The 24,925-nt window shown below is 39.7% G+C and overlaps 1 protein-coding gene across 2 annotated transcripts in view; it reads left to right on the plus strand.

Annotated features, from left to right (window-relative positions):
- Positions 1 to 506: 506 nt before the first annotated feature.
- fam168a (family with sequence similarity 168 member A) overlaps positions 507 to 24,925 on the plus strand; it is a 29,349-nt gene continuing 4,930 nt past the window's right edge. The window contains exons 1-7 of one of the 2 annotated variants that reach the window (XM_010742815.3): positions 507 to 767; positions 14,191 to 14,298; positions 14,916 to 15,007; positions 18,835 to 18,915; positions 22,998 to 23,143; positions 24,003 to 24,189; positions 24,731 to 24,857. In XM_010742815.3, the coding sequence (XP_010741117.1) occupies positions 14,237 to 14,298; positions 14,916 to 15,007; positions 18,835 to 18,915; positions 22,998 to 23,143; positions 24,003 to 24,189; positions 24,731 to 24,843 (681 nt within the window). In that variant the 5' untranslated portion in view covers positions 507 to 767; positions 14,191 to 14,236 and the 3' untranslated portion in view covers positions 24,844 to 24,857. The remainder of the gene's footprint in view (positions 768 to 14,190; positions 14,299 to 14,915; positions 15,008 to 18,834; positions 18,916 to 22,997; positions 23,144 to 24,002; positions 24,190 to 24,730; positions 24,858 to 24,925) is intronic. The other variant, XM_019260983.2, reaches the window with a different exon arrangement.

Genomic DNA, 24,925 nt, shown 5'->3' on the forward strand with positions numbered 1-24,925 from the left:
TCGATTACAAAGATGCATAACAGCAGGGCTTTGTAGACGATACACTACGAGTATAAAAGCGCCTGATACTACTAAACATATATGCAGGAACACACACACACACACACAAATCAATAAAGTGCAAACACATAAAAAAAAGAACAAAGAACCAACAATGCGATTTACACAACAGCCTATCAATTATACCGTCTGCCTCCATCTCTGCCTATCATAATCGATTCGCACTGACCCTTAAAATCAATTGCTACATTAAGTGAATGAGAGTAGGGCCATTAATATAAATCAAAATGCACACAGCACAAAACACACCGTGTGTGTGTGTGTGTGTGGCTCTTTTTCTTGCACATCGCACATCATGATTATTATTATTAATAATATTATAATGTGGTTACTATTATTAAAGCCTCTGTATGTTATCGGTGCGACCCCCCTCCTCCTCCTCCTCCTCTCTCCTCGCATCCCTGCATCGCCCCCCCCCCCCCCCCCCCCCCCCCCCCCCTCCCTCTCTCCCTCTCTCTCCCTCCCGGCAGTGCATCCCCCATCCCCCACACGGTGGCCGTCTCTCTTTCGGGTGAAAGCTGTCTTCCCTGCGCCACTGGCCCCCGACAAAACGTTGCTGTAGCAAGAGCCAGTCCGCACCGACTTGAGGCAGAGCAGAGCAGAGCAGAGCAGAGCAGACACACGGGAGAAAGAAAGAAAGAAAGAAAGCACGTACGCACACGGGAGAATCTGCTTTTATTTTACGTGTGTTCGACCGAGTGACTTTGGTAAGTCTCGCTGTTTATTATCCATGGAGGACAGGATTGTCCATGTGTCGACTTGTTAGTTTTTTTCTCTCCCCTGTCTTTCTCCCCCCTCCTCCTCCTCCTCCTCCTCCTCCGTATCCCTTCAATTGTCCTACAGTGAGGGGGGAACTAGCGGGCTAAGCTAAACGAGGCTAGCTCAGATAGCGGGCTCAAACTGACACCAACCGTTTAAACCGTTGCGGGTTTAAACGGTTGGTCAACGTCCAGCTGTTGTTATTGTTGTTGTTGTTGTTGTTGCGGTGTAAAGTCCCGCTCTCACCTACAGTGAGCGTTTTCTCATTGTCATTTACTAGCCTTTTACCCGAGCTAGTCCGAGCTAATTAGCAATGTGAGCAGCGTGTACACGGAGGGATGCAGGCAGGGGGATGCCACGGCGGGTTAGCTGTTGTCTTTTTTTTCTCCAGGCTAGCAGGCGAGCTAAGCTAAACGTCCGTATTATGTGACCCCGCGTTTAGACTCCTGCCTGCCCGCCTGCCTGCCCTGCATGGTGGCGGTAGTGGTGCTTCACGGTTGAAGAGAGATAAAGACGGTGGTTTAATCTGGTGATAATTGGCAAGATGGCATCTCGGAGTTGTTATCTAGAAATCGTTGGATTTTTTCAAAATGGTGTCTTAAGCTTGTTTGAGTGTGACCATTTTTGTCCAACCATTGCTGTTTTGGCGTTGCTCGCTATCTCAGGAATGCAGCGCACTGCCAGTGCATGCCATACTCTTGATAGATAAAACTACTATTAAACCACTGATGTGGTGGTAAATAGAAAAAATGCACTGCGTACTTAAGGCTCTATCCTCCAGGCTACAACCACCATTATGAACAAAACAACTGTGTGTTTTTTTTTTTAGAGGGGAGCTAATGTGAGTGCTCTTATCTTGTGTTGTGTTTTTTTGTTTTAAAAGCCTAAAATGAAGTGTGTCGTCTAATCTGCGTGCGTAAATGCTTGCACACTGGTTCACCTTCACTGCATCTGCACACCTCACTTTAGGTTTAAACATGTGGTCCCTTTCTTTTCTTTTTTTAAGGCTTAGTTTTATTTGCATGAGGTCGGAATAAGTATTAAAAATACATATTTATCTTGGTGTGAGTGATGTAGAGATCAGTACAGACATTAATGATTAATTTGCGGAATAAAGTTATTCAAAAACAATATGTATTGTTAGGCCAACTCTCTTTTACTTTACATTGTGAACAGTCAAGAGAAAAGCAGCAAATCGTCTTGATCATAGCGTAACATAACAACCCGACAAGGCATCACTGTACTCACAAACTAAATGCACTCTCACGTAGTACAAAAGAGACGAGATTACACAAAATGCTAAAGGCGTATTTTTCTCTCTTACGACTACTCTTATCAGCGAATGAATCCTCTTCATCTCTCTTTCGGGGTGGAGGATTACTTGCTTTAGTCATTGACTACTAATCCCATTTGATTCAAAAAACCCTTATCTGTCTAAAGGGATTTCTGAGATATTACTGTTCTTGGTCCTCACCGGAGCAGCGTTGTGTAAGTAAACTGTGTACAGTTCAGAGACTAGAAGAAGCACACTGCTCCGTGTATGTTTTAGATATTGAGTGATGTGATCATTTTTGTATTTAAGTTATGCTAAAATAAATATCTGACTATAACATCTAGTGGAAATCATAGAGGCCATATTGATTTTTACCCATTGAGTCTTTAGTGAGGTCAAGAAGCATCTGTCGAAGATGCAGGCAGTGGTCATCCTTGAGAGATTGGCATTCACATTACAGTATATTGCTGGCAGAGAGTAAGGACTATAATTATTTTGAAAAATGAAGTGATGCTAAAGTATTTGGCAGGTCAGTTTCATCCTCTAACGTCTAAGGTGACCCCTGTCTGCCAGAGGCAAAGCAATGGAGGGGCATGTGGTTTTTGGCATGTGCTGAGCAGAGTCTCATGTGTATGAATGGTGGGCTGTACAATGCAGCCGTAAAACTGTCAGGCTATAGAAAGCTGGAGTCACTTAATGTTAAAGAGAGCCAGTGGTTCTATAACAGACTGTTGTCTTTCTAGCACTTCATTCCCATGTGGTTTGAACCACTTAATGAGTTGCTCATCAGAGATCTGTGAACGAAACACTTACAGACGGCAGCTTCCAGATTAGCCCTCCTCTGCTGTCCAGCCCACAGTCCATCAATTTGATGATAAACATTTTTTTTTAAATGGGGACAAGCAGATACGGACAATTGCATGGTTGGACTAGCTGGAAAATCTGTCATGTTTAGCAGTAAGGCAGCTACGTTTGAGTGCTACTGAAATCGTTCATTGTTGTGGTTCATTACTGAAAATGGAACTGTAATGGTTGTTTGGATTATCTGCTAATCTATCTCACTTTTTAATTAACCAGTTCATCTATGAAATGTCAGAAAATGGTGATAAAAAATGTCAGTTTCCCAGAATCTGAAGTGCTCACATTGCTTATTTTGTCCACCTAATGTCTATTTATTTTACTATAGGTATAATATTTTCAGATAATTGATTTCAAGACTTTTTATAGACTTTATTTTTACGTGAGTTATAGGTAGTCAGTTGATCCATTGGTCACACTCAAGGCTTGGCTGTAAATAAAATAATGAGTAAACTCTTACTCTTTGTGTTTGTGCAGCATGCATAGTAAGATCCAGTAAAACAAAATTTTAATTTTAGCAAATGTTGAGCTCTTGTAAAATCACATATATTTACATCACATTATATTTAAAGGTCTAGTCTATGGGATTTAGCGCCACCTAGCAGTGAAGTTGCAGACTGCAATCAAATGAATACTCTTCCTCTTGCCTCACCCTTTCCTTACAAGCATATAGGAAAAACTTGGATAAAAAGCAAAAGGTCGTATCTAGATCAGTGTCTGGGCTACTGTAGAAAAATGTCGGTTCAACGTGGTGGACTCTGTGGAAGAGGACCTGCTCTCTCTGTAGACATAGAAGTCTTATTTTCAGGCAAGGAAAACACAACTATTCTTATTTTCAGGTGATTATACACCAAAGAAAACATACTAATTAATATTGTACCCAATTCCTGCTAATACTCTTCAATCTTACACACTGGATCTTTTTAATTATGTGAACAAATAAACAGAGTAACAACTATCTTAAGGCGTCCTCAGGTAGCATTCTGCTCTTACTTGCTCTGTACCACCACAGTGGCCTACATTCAATTTGTAGAATGACTGTACCACATTGGTTTGTGTTGATGAGCTCATCAACTATTTAACATTGTACCCGAACAGATTCCTGACCAGTATTTTCTGGATAAATCTTTGCTTGGTGATTGATCTAAGTGCACACACTTGTGTGTGCATGTGGCAGGTAGGAATAAAGGACTAAGATAAAAGGTTGAACTGATCCCCGGAGGAAATCTGTAATACATTCAGCTGTCAGTCATATGCACACGTCTGTGCTGCGCACTGTTGTTTCATTATCCATGCTGTTGTCCAGTAAATGTTATTATAACAAAAGGATAATATCCGACAAGTTAAAGCTTTCTTTAAAATGCCAATGCTTATTAATGAAGTGGTGTTAATGGGCACTGTTGTGCCAGTGCACAATACAGAATGGTAATTGAGGAGTTATTATAAGCAGGAAAACAAGCAGACAAATTGAAGTTATGTGAGAGCTAGCACGAGACAAAGAAAAAGTCATTTATTTTACAGATTTCATTGAAGATTTTAAATGTAGCAGTTGTCTTAGAGGGAACACAAAAAGCTCATTTTCATATCTTTATATCACTACCAAATGTTTACATGCTTTGATGTTCATAAAAACACATTTCTCATGCTGCCCATTGCTGCAGTACTTCTTTTCTTTGTCTGTTTTTGTGCCTGTATCTTTAAGACCATATTCAGACCAGATCAGGCGTTGCATCAGTTGATGGGGGTTGTTGATTTGTGCTTCAGAACATAACCACTGTAAAACAATCAGAAAATAACACTGAGTCCCCTGTTGTTGTTTTTTGGTTTGTTTTTTGGTTTGTTTTTTGGTTTGTTTTTTGGTTTGTCCGTTTGGTCCTCCATCTCCTTATTCACTCTCTAGGTCACTTTACCACCACTGTCTCTCAACCAAATGGACACAAACCAAAGAAAGCTTCTTGCTATCACTAATTTGCAGCAGACACTGCAAGCCAGAAGCAGATGTCAAATAAACACGTACAGTTGCAAGAAGTATCACAGTTTTGTCGTTGAACTATGCCTGGGTATTTCAGGCTGATTGTGGAGAAGTCGGTCGGATCACTGGATTGGCTACCACAACGTTGCGCCAGGTTGCATTTTTGCTTCAACACCACATTTGGTCTTAATACGACCCCCTTTCGTAAAGCCCATTCTGCTCTGATTGAACTGATCAGTCACCAACCAACAACTCCAAACACAGGGTAGTGTTTCCAGATTTCAGCATCTGGTCTAATCCTTATGTTCCCCACAGCCTGTACTTCATGCTTCATCTGGCATCATAACAATATAAGTATGGAAAATATCCCCTTTAAAATGCAGCTTAACATCCATAAGCACATGGCTTGTATCACATCCTGCTACTGAAAAATGGTGCGGTAGTTTCTTATATATTAGTTTGTGTTTTGATTCTCCACATCCAACTAATCAACTAACCTAATCAAGACTTGGCTTACACCTTTGATGCTATTTAGACAGGTCCTTTTCACAGAAGACATTTTGACCTGAGTGTATGAAGGCACAAAAAATAATCTAATTACTAATGGCTGGATTTCTTTCATCTGGATCATGCATTTTCTACCTAATAATAATTATTGATTGTTTAAGCTGGATTTGCTAGTTTTTGCCCACCAGAAGACAGACGGGCTCCAAAACAAAGACAAACCTGTTATGCAGTTGGTTATGGCTCCTTACACCTCCAGCAACGACTGAGAAAAACATCTAACTCATTGTCATTTTATCTATGTCTATAGAAAGAACAAAGGCCCTGGTTGAGTGGTTGTATAAAGCTCTATATATCTGCAGCCACTAAGGCAACAAGAGTGAGTGGCATTAATCAGCCACTCTAAAAATCCCCTACTCATTTATGATGGTGACTTTGTGCAAAGACATGGTAAATATTACTGGTTGTTGTTTTAGTCTTTTGTCCTTTCTGCCACAGGCAATAATACCTGTCTGCTGGTAATATCGCCTCAAGGTATTGATTGTTTTATTATGGGTTTAACTGTGAAGTCCTTGCACACAAAGTGGCCTTTTTTAATCTTCGATATGTATATTTAAAGAAACCATAACTATGTAACTTTAATCAATTGATTAACATGGTCTAATTTGGCTCTTCCAGAGCTGTGATGAAATGTTGAAGTTCAAAATCAAACTCAGCATTTTTTATTTGATCTTCTATTTTAATTGGGTGTATATGGCATTTATAAATAGGCTAATCAATAAAAATTGATGCACCTGTTCCAAGCAGTCAATAATTTCAAGCACCTTTTTGAGCTTTGGTGTGTCAAACATACAGGAACAGGCTAGAAATGCACCTTTTTTTAAAAAAATATATAGTCATTGCCCATTGTTGAGCATGCACTTATTCCCTGTGTGGACTAGTACAGTCTTATTTAGCTTTTTAATAACTTATCATGGAGGCGAGCAGCATGGGTTAATTTTCTGAACTGGTAATTTCATTTATGGTAACGTGATATTTATTGATATCTCCTGGCAAACCTTTCTCTCAGTTTGTCATCCATCCAATGATTTAGTTGGGGTGCAAGGGTATGAGTATTTGACCCGAACCATTCGGTTCAGGACAGGGTCTCTGTGATCCAAACATATCTACTAACTGTAGCATGCTGTTCAGCTTAGCCTAGTTAGTCTAGCTCATGTAGCATAGCTGCTCCACTGTGTGGGAGACAAAACAATAACTAATGCTATGAGAAATACCAGCTGCTCATGGTTGTGAAGTAGTAAACTCAGTGAGTGCAAGGTACTCAAGAAGTCAAACTAGTCAAACTGGTCAACAGTTGAAAAAGGGAAAGCTTCTGGGCTTCACTCAGAGCTGAGGATGTCGTTAACTCACAGTTTGGTATGTGTCATGGTGGCGTTAATATTATCTTAAACAAACCTTTTATTTTATTTCACACGTTTAACATAAAACTGCTGACTTCACATTGCTAACTGCTACTCTGGCTTCAACATGCCACACCTTAAGCAAGCGACCTCAAAGGGTCAAAACTCCCAATGGGTTTGAAAAGGCCAAGAGAAGGCAGCACGTATACAGAAATATATATATATATATATATATATATATATTATTTGTCTCTTTAAAATGAATGATGCTGCTGAAATAAAACTCTGATGTGCCTTGTTGTTGGAAGTGTGATTCATTTCTCGACGCATGTGATTGAACTTTTTCCCACGGTCTAGTGTTTAAAAAGAAAACAAAAATTGCAATAAAGTTTAATAGAATTGAGTAGCAGTACTTAAATCATCACCCCAAGTGCCAAATCTAATCTTAGCCTTACCGTTACCCCGAATAACGAGTGTTAGCATGGCTAGTCTTGTTTCCAGTATCATTCGGACCAACTATCAGTGCTGTATTTCCCTAGTTGCTGTGAGAACTCATTAAAAGTCAAATGACTTGATGTTCCCTTTTTAAGAAAGTTAGACAGAAGCCTCTAATTAACACCTTAAATGAGGACTCTTTGTTACAGACAACTTTAACAACACCCTTTCATCTTTTTAGTGATTAATGCTATTAACTTTTTAGCCCATAAACTGTGAGTCATTTTTGATTTCTTTCCACATAATTAAATCTAAAGCATGGTCAGGGCCAATACTAGATACCAAGAGTAAAAGAACCACTGACTTGTAAATGATAGACACTTAAGTTGCCCCACATTGTTAGTTAACATCTACAGAGGTATAGTAGTTGATTGCAGTGTCTTAGTCTTCGAAACCCTCCATACTGTGACTATAACGTAGCTCTTTCTGCATTAGTAACCAAGGACCCCACAGCAGGGGTAGAAATCTCCATAAATGGATAATGTTGATGAGCTTTCATGTCACGGTATAGGCGCTTTGCACATGAGAAAACATTTCCATTTTTCAGTGAGCCGGCGCAATATTGTCACATAATCCAGAGATGCGGGGCCCATGAGGTGTGTGACTGATGAGATGATTTTGTAAAGGAGAATAGAAGAGGAGGAAGTCGGCACAGAGAAAAGGGCAGATGCTGTCCCAAAGTGTATAGTGCTGTCCTAGATCTAAAATAGCCCAGGGCTGTTCGGAGCCCGTTGCTGCGGGGCAGGTCTGATTGTGTGGAAGGCAGTGGGGGGATCTTTGATTCCACCACACTACCTTTTGGATATTGTAGTAAGGTGGATCTGGTCTTGGATTTGATTATGGATGTCAGTTCTGATTGTGATAGCAGGCATTAGTTAGTCTGTTCCTCAGGCATATGTTTTGTCAGATAGGATTTCTGCTCTATTAAAGGTCCTGAAAACCTATTTTCATTCTTACTCGGCTTTGTGCTGTGAGAGATGGGATCATATGTGAGCACATTTTAGTCATGAATATTTAGTGTTGGTGAGAAATACTTGAGTTGAAACCAGCCTTTAATGCAGCTTTATTGTTGATGGTCAGTAGTACAGTACGATGGGGTTGCAACTAGGGCTGCAAAATTCCATTAACGTTTGAAACCTTTCATGGAATTTATTTGAATAAACCGAGAATTCACAAAACTGAAGGTTGGCCATCTAATTTTATTTAGTTTTTGAACGTGGGGGGCCAGGGGGGATTAAAGAAATTAAAACTTGAGTTTTAATGGTAGTTCTACTTACAAATAAATCTGTTGAAATGTTTTCAAAATTATATTTTTGTCTGGTTTGTTTAAATTCCCCCCAATTTTCAGTTAATTCCCTTAAATTTACATAATTCCCATGTTAGTCTTAGAAAGTTTCTTGAAATTTACTGGAAATTTGCCACCCCTTGGCAACCCTAGTTGCAACTAACTATTTCCATTATCAAAAAATCACTTCTTTGTCCATTTAATTGAGAGTGGTGAATAAAATGCCTGTGACATTTTTCCAGAACCCAATATAAAACATTTTTAATTGGCTTGTTTTGTCCGTCCAACAATCAAAGGTGTTCATTTACTTATCAGAGATGATAAAAGATGTTTTTGAGATGCTGAAACCAGTGTCACGTCTGTCATGTTTGCTTGAAAAATGTCTGAAACGATTCACCGTGACTGATTTAGTTTCCTGTTTATATAGACTCATCACACCAGCGTCACACCAATGCTCAAATAACAGGCTATAGAATAAGGTCAATGTGTGTGTTAAATGTGCGACTCATTATCTAGGGGAGGTATTTTGAATCTGAATTCATTTGTAAGAGAAGAAATACTAATGACGCACCACGTTACACTCAGCAGTTTATTGTCTCGCGTTTTTTTTCTTTCCTCCTTACATGACCCAAATGAAACGCCGCCTTCCTGGGGAGGATTAAAATGCTGCTCAGTTCTATTCTCTCCTGTGCTCCTGTGTGATGATGCCCACCAGTTTTGATTTGTTGCTTAAAGAGTAGATGCCTGGTGAGGTATTATGTGGGAGGATGGAGTCGGTGTGGGGGTTGTGTGGTATTGTACATGTTCTCCAGGAATGGTAGCTCTTTGTATGTGTGTGAGTGAGAGGTTTATTCTTTCACAATCCTTCCCTCCTCCTCCCTCATTATTACCTCTACTGGTCCCCCTGGGCTGCAGGAATCTCCCTGTTTGGAGTGGAACAAACATGTTTTGAAACACACGTATATTAACTCATATCGACATACTTAAATACTTTGAAGAGCTGGAACAAGGCAAGACCTGACTGTTAGATTACTGAGCTCAAAACATGTAAAGATAGACACATACCCCAGCTCTGCTAGCATGCAGGCTAGCCAGTTGTATTTTTGTACCTAGTCCTTGAGGCTATAGCTTGTGAGTTCAGTTCAAATGAAGTCCCACTAATGGAGTTCAAGCTTAACAAAGTCCTGAAAATTAACTCCGGTTAAGCCAGGGAGCAGGAAGATCTTCTTAATAATGTCAGTCAGTAACAAATGAATCGTGTGTGAGACAGAGTGAGCTCCCTGTGCAATTTTAATGTCAATATTAGGAGTTGCAACAGGGAAATAATTAATCATTTTAATTGTTTCATCCATTTATCAAGCAAAAATGCCAAATATTTGGGAGTTTGAGCTTCTGAAAAGCGAGTATTTTGTCATCTTCTTGAGATGGTGAATTTATTTTAGAGGCTTTGAGCTTTCCACCATTTTAATCGAAGGAAAACAACTAAGAATTAACTAAACTGATGAATTAATATTCAATTCTAAAACGTATACTAGCAAACCATAATTATCTTCTCAGTGTATAAATGAATAATTCATAAGACCTCATCTGATAAGTATTGATGCAATGGTTTCATCATTTTAAGTCATATAAAAAAAAAAACTTTGTACTTTGTTTTGAAGAAGAAGCGTTTTTTATTGACTAATTTATAAACCTAGAGCTGTTATTTCACTTCATGAACAGAAAAATTAATTGGCATCATTGTGGTCGATAAATCTTTGAGACAAACATTTCTCAGTTCCAGCTTGTCAGATGTGAGGATTTGCTGCTTTTCTTTGTCCTATCTTTTTTTGTTTGTTTGGACAAAAGAAGACATTTTGAAGTGTTCTGGGGATTTAGGATTGTGAAGAATTTTAAGTATTCACTATTTTCTATCATTTTATTGACGGATGCAAAAATAATCTGCAGATTGCTAATTGTTAGACGGAGCCTTTTCATTTATTGCGGCGCGACACATAGATGACAGCTGATATTGTCTGAAACCAGTATGGATGGTGTCCAAGTATATTTCCAAAAATGGCACATCTGGTGGTGCTGGTGTGTTTTCGGCATTTTCAGACAACCAAAAATATGGTGTAATTTTTAGCTGTGAGTGCACACAATGTTTCCAAACCACTGAGATATGTACACTGCCCTCTGCTCCTTCACATGCTGCCCTACAAATAAATGCACTGTTTCTACCTCTTTATGGTGAGCATTCCCTGGAGAACGGCCTCTTACAATCACGGATAGTGGTCTGTTGAACAGAAGGTCTTCTGCATTGAAAGCTTTTTTTTTTCTTCAGGAAAATGGAGCCTGAAGCGCCTCATCATCACCTCCCCCTGAAAAACAAAGGGAGTTGTAGCTAGACACTCCTACTCATCACATGCATCTCCCCCGTCCTCTGTTCCTCACACACACCTTCATTAGACGCACTGTGGTGCACCTCTTGTTCTCACCCATTCACTTTTCGTCACCTTTACACACAAACACACACACACACACACACTTCGTTTCTCGGGCTTTCTCTACTCTATTCAGGCACAGCTGTAATTGGGTATGTGTTGTATTTGGAGCATTAGACCTCAGGGTTAGCTTAGCCACCTGTCCATGTGTTAATAGGCATTGTTTCCTCACTCTACACATTTACATCCACATTATAACTTAGCTCACTTGAATAACCACCGGATTAATGTAATGATGCAACTTAAAGCTCTACTTATAACTCCATCAGGATTTGTTTGATATTTAACATCTGTTAAGATTATAAGATCCTATAGAACATTCAATAAGAAAGTTATTGGACTGTGGGTACATTCAGACTGAAGCACTGCAGGGTTGTCCGGTGGTGTATCTATTTGTGCTGAACGTAACTGAAGTGAAACAATCAGAAAATAACTATTTATTTCGCTGATTTACTGGCTTACTCGATGCTGGCGCCCCCTCGCTCTCATTCACTGTCTATGTTGCTCAACCACTGTTCGCGCTCTTTCTCTGTTACCAACCAACCAACCAACCAAAGGAAACTTCTTTGTGTCACTCTTTTGGAGCGTAAATTGCGAGCCACACAGATTTAGAAGTTTGGTTCATGAAATAAACAAAGCCAGAACACAACAGGTAGGGTATCAGAGTTCAGGCCATGAATACACCTGGATAGCCTCAGTTTCAGTGACATTTCGAGCTGACTATGGAGACCAGTTTGAGTGTCTTGATTGCCCCTGCAGCGTGACGTCGGGCTGCATTTTCCCAAAAGTTGGATCCTGCTCAACTTTTCTGCTGCAGGTCGCCGAGTTGAATGGAAAACCCTGATTTTGTCTGAATGCTCCCAAAGTTGGCTTTTGGTCACGTGATGTCTTCAGCTAAATGATAAAATTTAAATTAGTTTGTAGCCATGCTAGCAGCTTTGGCGTTAGGAATGGCCAATCTGGACCACTCTGGTCCAGTCTGAAACATTTCTATCATAATCATATCTCCTGAATGGATTGCCATAAAAAAATGTGATGGTCCCTTAAGATTTCTTCACTTAATAAGATTAGATTAGCCCTAAACACACACAGCCCTAAACACAAAGCTCTGCTTTGTGTTTAGGGCTAAACAAATGTTTGCTCACTAACACACATAGATAGTGAACATGGTTAACATTAAACTGGATGAACATCAGTTTGATCGTGGTGCCATTTTGCGCGCCAGAGCATGCTGAAATTAACATTTAGCTCCAAGCACAGGCTCACAGACCTGCTAGCGTGGCTGTAGTTTCTTTGTCTTGTTGCTGGTTTTCCTTGAACAGATCACTGAAGATCAGCTGTGTTGATTTTTTTTTTTTTTTTACTTGCACAGAGCTTAGAAGACATTTTTGGGATAATCAGGGATTTTATTTAATTAAAATAATCCAGTTAACCTGTTTTTTTTTTTTTTGTTAAAACAAATGTTGAAGTTGCAATTATCTTTGTATTTTGCTTTTAATCTTGTTATAATCAAAATTTTGCATGTAGAGACACTGATTAACTAAGGTGTAGAAATCTAATGATGAATTAAAGGAAGGAGAGCAGCAGAGACGGATGAAAGGTAGGAGGCAGCGTAGTCCTAGAGGAAGGAATTAAAGCAAAGGAGATACAGTAGATTAATGAGGAATGTACTGCGAGACGTCTTCGGGAAAAGGTAAATCAATTCCCCCCGGGACACTCTTTTGTTGTGAGATATGAATAATGAACCAGCTGACATATCCCCCCGCTCTTGTTTTTTACACCCTCAAACACAAACAGGTTCATGTTTTTGTAAATTTTTTGAGGCGCACGTTTGCGTGTTTCATGGACTTCAAGCTTAAAATGACTCAAAAGCGACTGCGGCCATGTGTTTGTGCTCGCATTCAGCTGTCAAGTGTCTTTGGGCGTTTTGACGTCAGTGTTCCTGGATGGAGCGTCGAAATGCCTCCTTGTCTAATTTGAAGTGTCACTTGGTGCTGGTTGGCATCACCACAGTACAGTGTATGCCCAGGAAGTATGACAGCGAAGCTATTAGTATCTAAAGGATTTGTCAACTGGCCATGAGGCACAAGCTCAGGATGAATCGGTTTAGATTTAAGTTAAGAAATGTGTCTTTTGGTACAATCCAATTTATAAATGTGTATATCTACAGGAGGCAGAAATGGACAGCCCGTACATGGTGAATGGTTGGGTGATGTGCGGAGTACAGAGTGCTTGCCACAACATATTTCATGCAGTTTTCTACATAGCACAGGACACAGCCACAGCCACACATAAAACCAGACCGAACCGGCCTGATCGCTGTCATCACATATCGGAAGTAAAAACCAAAAAAAACAGCACACACGATACACATGAACTGAAATAACATGCAGCACACACACACACCTTTCCTCTCCTTATTTTTATTCCTCAGCTGTACCGCTCTGTGTCTGTGCAATGCTCTTGTGGTTCTGGCTCATGCGTGTACTGGATCATGCTTACTCATGGCTCGGTGCAAGTCTCGGCCTATTTGTGCTATATTTTTGTTCTCTGTCCCGTTTTTTGCTCTCAGTCACTTTGCCCCACTCACTGGGTGTGTTGTGCTTTTTTCATTTGGCTGTCCTAATGTTTGCTTTGCTGCTTGTATTGGATGTTTTGTACAGCACATCACATAAATAAATATATATACATATACACTCATACTCATGCCTCACTTTCTTTTGGAAATACACACATCATATAGGCTCTACATTCGCAGGAATGGATAAAATCTGACTTATCGGTCAGTACTGTTAGAAACAGCTTGGTATTTGTGCATAAGATAGAAGAACAGAGTCAATTTTTCACAATATTTGCAAAAATTGTTCCACCCATGCACTTTGTATTTATTGCAGATTGTAAATGCACTATTTGGTGACTAAAGACTCAGCAGTTACTACAAACACTCAAACACGCCGTCTAAATCACTGTCCCACCCCTCTGCTGCTGTCACTAACCATTTGCTGTTGCACTGGTGCTTGCTTTTTGATGTTTTTGTTTTTATTTTTTTTCCCTTTTCCTGTGTTCGTTGTAATCATGACCTCTCGCTGTTTTAATTTCAGATTTGCATATCCACTTCCACTCCTTCCTCATTTGCATACAGCAAGAATGGCGAGCGGGCATCCCACAGACAAATTCAGTTTCATGTATCAACCAGACACGCACAAGAGGTACGGGGCACGCATGCACACACACTCACACAAATCACACAACTCATATTCTCAATGAGCAGGTAAGTCGAAACAGCACTTGAGGTCATTTCGTCCACATTGTGAGGCCGGCGGACTAAGGGATGCCTTATGGGAGATGTAGTATAAATGGTTCTGTTATCAGGCAACCATTTCCCGCACTTAAAAAAAAAATTTAGTAGTCACTCTTCCGTTCACTACCGGTAGAGGTAGAACTCGCCCTGCCTTTATCGGCACAGCAGCGAAAATAATGTGCAACATCGGCCACGCAGGAAACCAAACCGTTATTTACAGTGGATCCATGCGTCCTTGTGCTTTCCTGTCAGTACTCGTGTTTTTAACTCCAGCAGTCCATGCTTATGTTGAGCTTACTCGAGGGTGAGGATTCACAGGTTTTTTTTTTTTTTGTTGCATGCTGGCAAAATGCTTCAGCTGGATATGTCGCCTTAAGAACCTGAGTTCGGGATTATTGTGCGTGATGAGTGTATGTGTGTGTGCGTGCTTGATAATCGTAACAATTTTCTTTCCAATTTACACGGCTTATGTCTCTCTCCTGTCTTCTCTTATCCCCCCGGCCACACTTTCTATTTGTCTCACAGTAAGAACAGGTTATCTTCAGCTATGAATCCAGTCTACAGCCCCGTTCAGCCTGGCACCCCATATGGAAACCCTAAGAACATGGCCTTTACAGGTAAGACTAACACGCACATGCACATTTATCATCCTGTGTACCACTGAAATCATGTTTTCAAGGATGGCTGCAAGTGACAAACAACACTTTCATTCACTTCAGTGAAGGAGAGAGAGAGAGTTCTGCTAATGGCTTCTTGATGCTCCCAAAGGTTCATTAGAACGTAAATTGTTCAGTGATAAAAACCCACTTATTTTTTTTCGCTGTTCAGAAAAGTGTTGTCGCAGTAGGAAAATATCAAGGCTAAAAGAACAGTTTCAGCTCTGACTGACAGGTCCTTCATGCACACAGCACATGTGTTTTTGGTCCCATTTTGGCTTCAATCTCTCGCTGCCCCGTTCACGTTTAGATTTCTTTTATGGATTTCATGACTGGTAAGAAATGGTGAATCCAGTGCAAGCTTTACAAACGTACCTTTTAGAAACCAATGACAACATAACAAACTCTACCAGAAGCACAGATAAGTCCATCAGACTCTACAGTAACACAATAGCAGGGTTCCCACATGTCCTGGAAATTTACATCTGTTATCCTGGAGTTTAATTGCATTTAGCACCTCACTAGGATCACCCACATAAACTTTGGTGTGTATTTCGTTTGAAACTCAACTATTGGGGGGATAATCTGTGCAGCCAAATGTGAAGTGGAACAGACTCATTTCAGCTTAAAGTTCTTGCAGTGAGCAGAACTCTCCAAAAAGCCAGATTTTCTGTAAAATCATTTGATCTGTTATTTATTGGCGATGGCTAAATTAATGTTACAGTTAGAAGAAAGCCAATTAGCTGGAGACCACATCAGAACAAGCTGTGGCTGTAATGGCTAAGTACACCATGAAAGAACACTGATCACCTACTGACTCATGAATCAGCATTAAAAAAATAATAGGTCTGCTGGTAAATTCAATGAATAGCCAAGAAAAACTCCTAGAAAAGGATTAAATATGAATGACAAACCTGTGTTTTCAAATAGCACAAAATTTTGGCACAGCATAGAAATTGATAAAAGCTGTGTTGGTATTGTTTCAAATCAGTCTACACCCATGTTTTTCCACAGTCTATAGACTGTGTCTCAGAGATAAGTGTCCTTAGTGGGCATTTGAACAAAGCGTTAACATTTTTAAGCCTAGCAAACAGCACGAGAGGTTTGTACGACAGAAGAGGGGATGTTTTATGGAAGACGTTCGCAAGTGTTGATGTGGGGTCAGAGAAGGTATGAGATAATAGGCGCTAGGGGACGAACATCAATCTCCCACTGAAAAGCAGGAGCAAGCGGAGTCGATGCTTTTGTGTGAACTTGGACCATGACCTAGAGGTGTAGTCGTTTACATCGGGGAGCTTTTAATTTGATATAAGCACAGCAGGGGAAGAACTGGTTGGTGAGATACACCAAGAAGCAAGAGCAGGAGCTCGGGCAGAGAGTTAATCAGTCTCTTGTGTAACATTAAGTTATACATAACTGCGACAAAGTCAAAGAAACAGTGTTTTGCACAGCAGCATCCAGTCATCTGGTCAGATTTGTTCCACCTTGCTGTAATATACCACAAAAAAATGTTACTTCTGTCTCCTTGACATCTTTCTAACCCGATGCAGAAGCATGAAGCTGATGATTTGATTTGCTCCATGATGTCATTGAACCAACTAGTCTGTGCTTTTGTTGATAGATTTCTCGCTATTCATACTCTTTGAATACACTGTAAGGCTTTTTCCCCTCAACGTGCAGCAACCCTGAGGAATGATGGAAGTTTGCGCATGTATTTAAACAGGAGATTTGAACAGTAAACTGAAGGTCCTGCTCTAGCTCACAGTTATGCGCTTTCACTCCAGCTTTGTTTATATTCGCATGTAAGCATGAAGACATACGACAGTGTGAGCAGCAGCATAACTTCGGAGGTTATTTCCTGGTTTAAGAATATATTCTTTTTCTTCATCAGTGTCGGTTAATAAACAGTCCATCTCGCTTGTGTGTGTCCATTGATGCTACAACAAAGCCGCATACAATTTTAAAGCTGATTTTCATACGTGCAAATGTGGTGGCTGGTAAATGATCTCTTCTGAATATAAGAAAATGAGCCCTGATATCTTACTACACACGCAGCGACCAGCCAACATCACCAGGAATAATATAACACAGAGGGGCTGTCGGAAAACGTTGTTGGTTATCATTTTAATTGGAACAAGTTCAGTGACAGTTTAATTAGTTTTATTAGCGATTTGCCTCTAGAAATAGGTTTATAGCTGGTTTGTCAGTCTCAATTGTGTTATTTAAATGAGTAGGTTGATTTGTAATCTTGGACTTGTGTGAATACAATAGAACGATGTACGACGGTTTTCTGGTGGATTATTTCCAAGTTGGCAGCAAACATTACACGTGGTAAATTGTGAGTTCATGCTGCCAAAGACTCACCAACCTGGCAACAGTCTAGACCGGATTCTGAGACTCTGATGTCTGTCAGATGTTGATTTAAAACAGACACAACTTCTTAAGTATACAAATGAGCTTATAATGACAATTTTTACGGAACATCTAATATAATTTATGCAGTCAAATATTGACACCCTGCTTTCCGTTTTCTTTAAAACAAATAGGAATATTTGTATTTAGTATCAGTAGAGGTAGTCGTCTTAATCACCCCTCCCTTAAGCTCTTAACTATCACACTTAAACATCGTAGTGTTCCAGTGTGTTTTACAGATTTAACAGCAAGTTACACTAATTGCAAGTCTAAACAATTATGCGTAGGGCTAAAAGTGATTATCACTATCAAATCATCTACTCGATTGAATATTCTATTAGCATTAACTGATCAATTTACGTTTTTACATGTAAACCATGTAAAAATATAGTATTCGTTCGTCCGAAACAATAAAATAATCTCTTTCTGATTTATATTTAAGAAAAGGCAAAAGTTCAAGTGAAGAGAAACTGGAATCACGATGTATTTTTTTTGTTGTTGTTTTTTTTTTATTTGATGGATCACTCTTGAAATGATCACTTATGGAAATATCAAAAAGTTAAATCAGTTATTAACAGTTTCAGCACTAGGACTTATATACACAATGGCACGCTGAATTTTTAACTTTAGATTCTTTGGTAGGCCTCTGATCTTTTACCATATTGTCAAAAAACCACGTTTAGTTTTTTCTGGTAATCGAAACGTCCTGCGTAATCTATAATAAAAACATAGTAAACTGAACTCCACGTCAGTAGAGCCCAGATTAGTGAACCATCACCACCCTCAGACTCTGCTGCAGCGTCGACTGATGCAAACATCGATTAGATCTGTTCCGTCTGACTGCGGCTTAAACCTACAGCAGCGCGCAGCAGTTAAAGCTTGATATAGCGACGGCACAAAGCTATATAATAGATCTACTGCCAATAATAGCCGGGAGCCAGCAGCACGTCTCTTACTTCCATACAGTCTCTTAACTCTCTTGCTTTTCTCCTCTCTGCCTCCCTCTTTGTCTTGCTCTGTTGAGCTTTTTTTTTTGCAAAAGCTTTTTCCGAGGTCAAAATGTGCTTTGTTTCATGTGTAATTTATGACGCACAAGAGTGTGTGCGCTCACCCCCCCCCATGCACGTGTCTTCTTGCATCGCTAATGTTTCTGAATTTATCTCCTCCCACACCATATTGGCAGGTGTGTCTCGTCTCTATGTAAGACGCATTCAGCCGACCGTGTTATTGGTGCAGACATTTTTTTTAATGAGCGCCATCTGTGCACATCCTGCTCCAAACCAAACTACCTGTGTGTCTGTGTGCGTGTGTGTGTGTCTGTATTTGTTACACTATGATTTCTGACATTTTCCTCTCTCGTCCCTGATCTCCTGAAGGCTATCCAGGAGGGTATCCTGCCACGGCTCCCACCTATACACCCAACCTCTATCAAACAGGCAGTCCTGGGTATCCACCAGGTGAGCTCCAACACGCACGCACGCACACACACACACACACACACACACACACACACACACACACACACAGATCATTTGATGACTTTGTTTATATTTAACAAGGCAATATCTTGGGAGAAATGCTGTCAGTTCACTCCTTTTTTGGAGTTAATTAGTGGGATGTTTGTCATTTTTCAAGTAATAAAAAACGGCACAAAGATGAATGGGGTGTGTGTGAGGTCGGTCTATTGAAGGTTTATGTAAAATATTTTACACAAAATCACCGTATACGTAGATGACTTTACATCATAATTACGTGTTTAACTATCAAACTGCAAGGATCTGTTTTATTCTGCCCGTGCTTTGAGTAGATATAATGTTTGCACAATACAAAATAGAAAAAGGTGAAAACACAAAGGGGGAAAAAAACGATACAGTAAAAACAGAGTGTTATTGTGTGGCTCCCATTGAAGGGGAGAAAATCAAATTTCATGAGCCAAACACCGACAGACGATATGAATTCAACCATCATCTGTGCAAACCTGATGCTACAATACTGTTATGGATGCAAATTAATAAGGAATTTATCAGTTTTATTGAAAACCAGTGAAACCTTTAACAAAATTAGTCAGGACTGAGTTGAAATTTTAAATTGGAAATCTGAGTCTGATCAATTAAAGCGCTGCCAATTTTATCTTTCAGAAATATGTTTATCTTGCCTTGTAATCATTCAGTTCACACTCCGATAAGCACAGAAGAGTAATGCGTTTGTGTGAAATGGAAGTTAGTCAGGGTTTAGGTTAAGGCTGCTATAACGTTTTAATGTGTTGAATAAATTTCACAGCGATGGAATTTTAATTTGAAGTCCGATGATCTATCACTGCTGCTGCTCTATAGAGCCGCACTGGATTTATGTGTCGATTATGTGTACACAACCTAAAGCAAATATTGTGTTCCCACATTCTTCATTAGAGTTATTTTTGATGTATTAGAACATGAATATTGTACCACAATCCCTCGTGCTTCAACATGTGTTTGATCACAGTATATTCTGAGCAGTCAGTAGGTTTTCTTAGAGCTCCACACGGGTTGTAATAATGAGAGAGCAGTACGTGGTGGTCTCAGCCTAAAGGGCATTGATGGTGAAGGTATGGGAAGCTAGCCAGCAACAGCTGCCAGTGGCTTTATAGCAGCAGATACGTCCTCTGCTGGGGTTCAGTGTCTGGTCCCTGTAGCAGATGGGAATAACAGTTGTCTCTGTGCTTTCCAGATATGGTCTGTCTGTATAGATATAGATTGTTTAGCGTGATGGGGTATTGAGTATGATCTCACTCAGACTCATTGTCTTTTGACATGAATGAACGCTGTTATTTGGAAATATTCCAGAAACATTCGCTGAACTTTTGACTCAAGTCATTTGCTCTTTATGAATTTGCTGAGAGCAGGAAATGTAACCCTTTTAGATACTCATATAGTACGTTGCTAATCTGAATTACTGAATATTGTGATCGTTCGAGGTCTGTTTTATAGTCGCGGTGAGTTCAGTTTTCATCAGCAGATTAGTTTATTCATTGACACAAAACATCAGAATGTGTACACGGGTATGCGGCTTATTCAAGGTCAAAATCAATATTGAAGAGCAATTTCAGAGATGGTCGAGTTTACACAAGACACACAAGAAGCATACAATCAATACACTAGCCAGAAAAGGCATAGCATATCAAAATGAGTAAAATATCAAAAATGGAGGTTAGTGTAGGTTTATTAGTATTATTAGTTTAATATTTGATATTTATGTCGTTCTAGACAGAGGGATTGGATGGTAAATTGGTAAAGAATGAAAAGAACAATAAAGAATTGGTGTGAGTGAATGATGAAAAAAGCATTAAGTAGATTATCACCTGAATAAAAACAATGGGAAAGTATTAACTGCTACGGATAAATAAAAGCTCAGATTTTCCTGATCGTGCAGGGCGGATACCTGCTTGAATCGTCCTCAGTTTTAAGTATCGGATGGGTTTGTAGGATTCATCTGTGCTGCTTTTAAAGCCCCTCTCCTGTCGTCCCCTCCCCCTCCGTTTGGTTTTCATCTTTTGGAAGTCAAACAAAATATCAGGTATGACGCTCGCCCAGCTTTGTTCCAACAAAAGACTTGAACCTAATTATCGTGGCTGCCTCTGTTTAACAGCAGATGTCTTTCTGTGCCACGTCTCAACGTATAACGTGAAATTAAAGTCTTTTAGATTTTGTGTCCCAGACGAACATCAACCTCCAGACAAACCAGCTGTGGTCCGGTCAATGTCATTATTTCTCAAGACCATTGAATAAACAGTGTTTTCTATAAGCAGGGCTTTTGTGTAATTGTCACACACCATTGTCCTCTAATGCCCTGCATCCATGTTAGAGCAAAGAATGTGTGCGAGAGTATGCACACACACACACACACACACACACACACACACACACACACAGACTTTTAGACACACATAGCAGCCCCAGCATCTCTTTGTTCCCTCGTCCTTGTGTGAGAGAAGCGCTTTCATAAGCGCCACAGCAGCGGCAGCAACTAGCTAGTAGCATGTTTGACCTTCAGGCTCCTCCGAGTGGAAGTTAAGAGGTACTGCACCTCAGAGCGGAGCCCAGTGAACAAGCACACATCAATGCAGTGGTCTGAGCCAGATGCCTTCACAATCTGACAGGCCATCTCATACTTTGCAACCTTTTCATGTAGTGTCGGCCAAGCGATGGCTCTACTGAAATCATGTTTGAAGGGTTTCTGTTATTGAGGTTGGTTGGTTGGTTTTTTGACTATATATGGTCTATAAAATAGTTTATATACGCCCCATATTATCAACACATCTGCTCCTTTTAGCACCAGAGCGTGCAGGAATCTTCAAAGAGCATTTAAGACTGGCTAAATGATGTGTTTTACAAGCAAACCTATGTTTGTATGTAGTATTTTTATTTATTTTTTTACTTTAGCCATTTTAAAAAACAGCACCAGTTCCCCATCTGGTGGATTTAGTAAGAAATGAAAAAAACAAACAAATTAATATTTCATCTCCCAGTTATTTTCTTGAATGATAAGTTCATTGTTTGGTTTATAATACATCAGGAAAAACAAATATATTGAGTCCAAGTTAAGATCATCATTATTTTCAGTCTGAGGGAGGAAAAAAAGTATTTACGTTTACCGTGATGTAAGACAAAGAAAAGCAGGTGGAACTGTGACGTGTCGGGCATTTTTGCCTGAAAAATTCATTTAAGCATTAATTGATTTTTAAAATAGTTGCAGAATAATTTTCTTATCATTGCAGCTCTACATTTGAAAGTGAAAATAAACTAATAAAGGAGGGATTTCCATGTTTTCTAAATAATGATTATATGTTACCAATTTGGTTTCTCCTGGTCCACATCCAACCCTGTTTAGGCTTTATTTTAAAGTAGAATGATTAATAAAGCACACAGTGATGCTGGCTTACATCTTCCTATAGCACACTATCTAAAGAGAATATTTAACTTGACACAGACTCTACATTAGTCGTTTTTGTCTGTTTACAACATCCAGCTGAGGTTCAGTTCAGAATAGTGGAAACATGGTGAATCGTAATAATTTGAAGCTGCTTTAATCAGTATGCTTTTGCTAACAATAGATGACGTGACTACTCGAGTATTTCTGCATCTTCATGCTGACTGTCACCGTTCTCATCAGCAGTCTGTTCCACACAATCTGGGCAGAAGTTTTCAGTGAAAAAGCTTTACAAACCTTGTATGCTACCTGCCCAGCAGACAAACAAAGTTAGCAACTGGTTAGTAGTGTAGCATCTAGCAGCTAAAGAGCCAAATATCTCCCTTAAGAGATGTTGAAGAACAAAACAGAGCTAAAAGAAGAATTAATGTTGAGTTCAAAGCTCCAAGTAAAATTGGTTTGTATCAGCTGGATGTGTAAAGAGCAACTGTTTGCTAATAAGTTCCCTCGTATCAGCTGAAAAGGTGATAATAATATGCACTACTCCAAACTGTGCATTGTTATTGCAGGTTTAAAAAAAACAAACAAAATGAATTGATGAGTTATTAAAGTGGATTGTTCTAATGTCTTTTAGGATATACTTCAGCAGGCACCCCGTATAAAGTGCCTCCCACTCAGTCAAACGGAGCACCCCCTCCTTACACCCCGACCCCCACCCCATACCCAACAGCGATGTACCCCATCCGCAGTGCCTACCCTCAGCAGAACATATACGCACAGGTAAGGTTACAGACTTCAGAACATTTCCTCTGCTACTGAAAAAATGTTGATTTGTTGTGTCGCAGCTGTTCAGTGCCATTTAACTCAATCACTTAAGTAAATTTGCTCACGTTGTCTGGTCAGTTGATTACACTTTACAGCATGTGATTACAATCAGGTGAAGCAGTTTCACAAAACAGAACGGCCTGTCATCTTTGCAATAGTTCTAAAATTCAGCTTTAAACAAACAAACACAGGAACATGTTTTTTTTTTCGTCTTTCACTTTTCTGCATCATTTAATGTTTTCTGCTGGCTTTGATTCAGATCTTGGACTATGTTGATGACTGAAAAATGAATTTCCTCTTCAGGAAGCAATTACATGAAAAAGCTATACACCATTAATTTGATCCATGGTTTAATCAAGAATGCAGAATTCTTTGGATTTAAACAGTGTTGTTTGTGTGATACCAAAGAATCTGTTTGATTAACAGTCTCAACGAGCTCCAGAAACTTTAAACACCCAAACCAAACGTCAGGACACGAAAGTCAATTTTAACTCGTTCTTGTTTACCGCATAAAAACAGGAATGATTGAGTAAATTATACTGACGACAGATTAAAAAGCAATTACACATAGCAAGTGAACAACAGAGCTGTCATTTAGTTTGTTTGTAATTTGATGCTTTGTATTTTTTTAATGGATAAATGGATGTTTTGAAGTTGTGCACCTTGTCATTCCACCTCTCTTCCTGCTTGACTTTTCTTTTTAGAAAAATCGTGACCTGGAAAATAACCACGAGTAGTTAAACCATCTTCTGTATGTAAAGATTTAAATGTTTATAATGCGCTTCACAACCCTTTCCTGTGTTCTTTCTGACAGGGAGCGTACTACACCCAGCCAGTGTATGCGGCCCAGCCACATGTGATCCATCACACCACCGTGGTGCAGCCTAACAGCATCCCCTCTACAGCTCTCTACCCTGCCCCCGTGCCCGTACCTGCTCCACGCAACAATGGCATGACTGCCATGGGGATGGTAGCTGGGACAACCATGGCCATGAGCGCAGGTAAGACCAGAACCGCTGACTCCAAAAACTGTTTATCTCATGACATGCTGGCACTGACGCCTCGCCTGCAATCTGACCCCGAGTATTTTATTTATGCTGTTTTCTTGTACTTGTACGGACAAGTGTTGAGGTTTAATGTGCTTGGCTGGGTCAGGCCTGCATATCATAAAAACAACAGGTTATAAATTTAAGATGAAACAATTAACTGGCAACTGTTTTGATCATTGATAAATCTGAAGCAAAAATGGTGAACATTTTTGATTTTCTTCCTCTACATCTATGATAGTAAAGTGAATAAGTTTGATTTTTGGACTCTTAGTTAGACAAGATAAAACATTTTAAGTTGTCGTCTCAGAAATTTTGCCATTCTGTAAACTAAAAAATGAATTCTCATTTGATACTCGATTGATTTAATTTTCTTTGTACAAGGTAGGTAGGTAATTGTTGTTTTCAGGGCTGTTCAAAACTTCTAAAAAAAAAAAATCAAAATGCTTGAATGGATTTACGAACTAACATTAATGGTGTTGTTAACGTCCCGTAGGCACCCTGCTGACAACGCCCCAGCACCCCCAGATTGGAGGACACCCAGTTACTGTGCCAACCTACAGGCCCCAAGGGACACCTGGGTACAGCTACGTACCGCCTCACTGGTAGAGCCCACCCATCATGTGAGTGTCTTCCCTCACACTGATCGAGACGTTCGTCTCCACCTTTTTATTCCCTTTTTTTTCCCTTG

Source organism: Larimichthys crocea, chromosome VII (genome assembly GCF_000972845.2).
Source record: "Larimichthys crocea isolate SSNF chromosome VII, L_crocea_2.0, whole genome shotgun sequence".
NCBI lineage: Eukaryota > Metazoa > Chordata > Actinopteri > Sciaenidae > Larimichthys > Larimichthys crocea.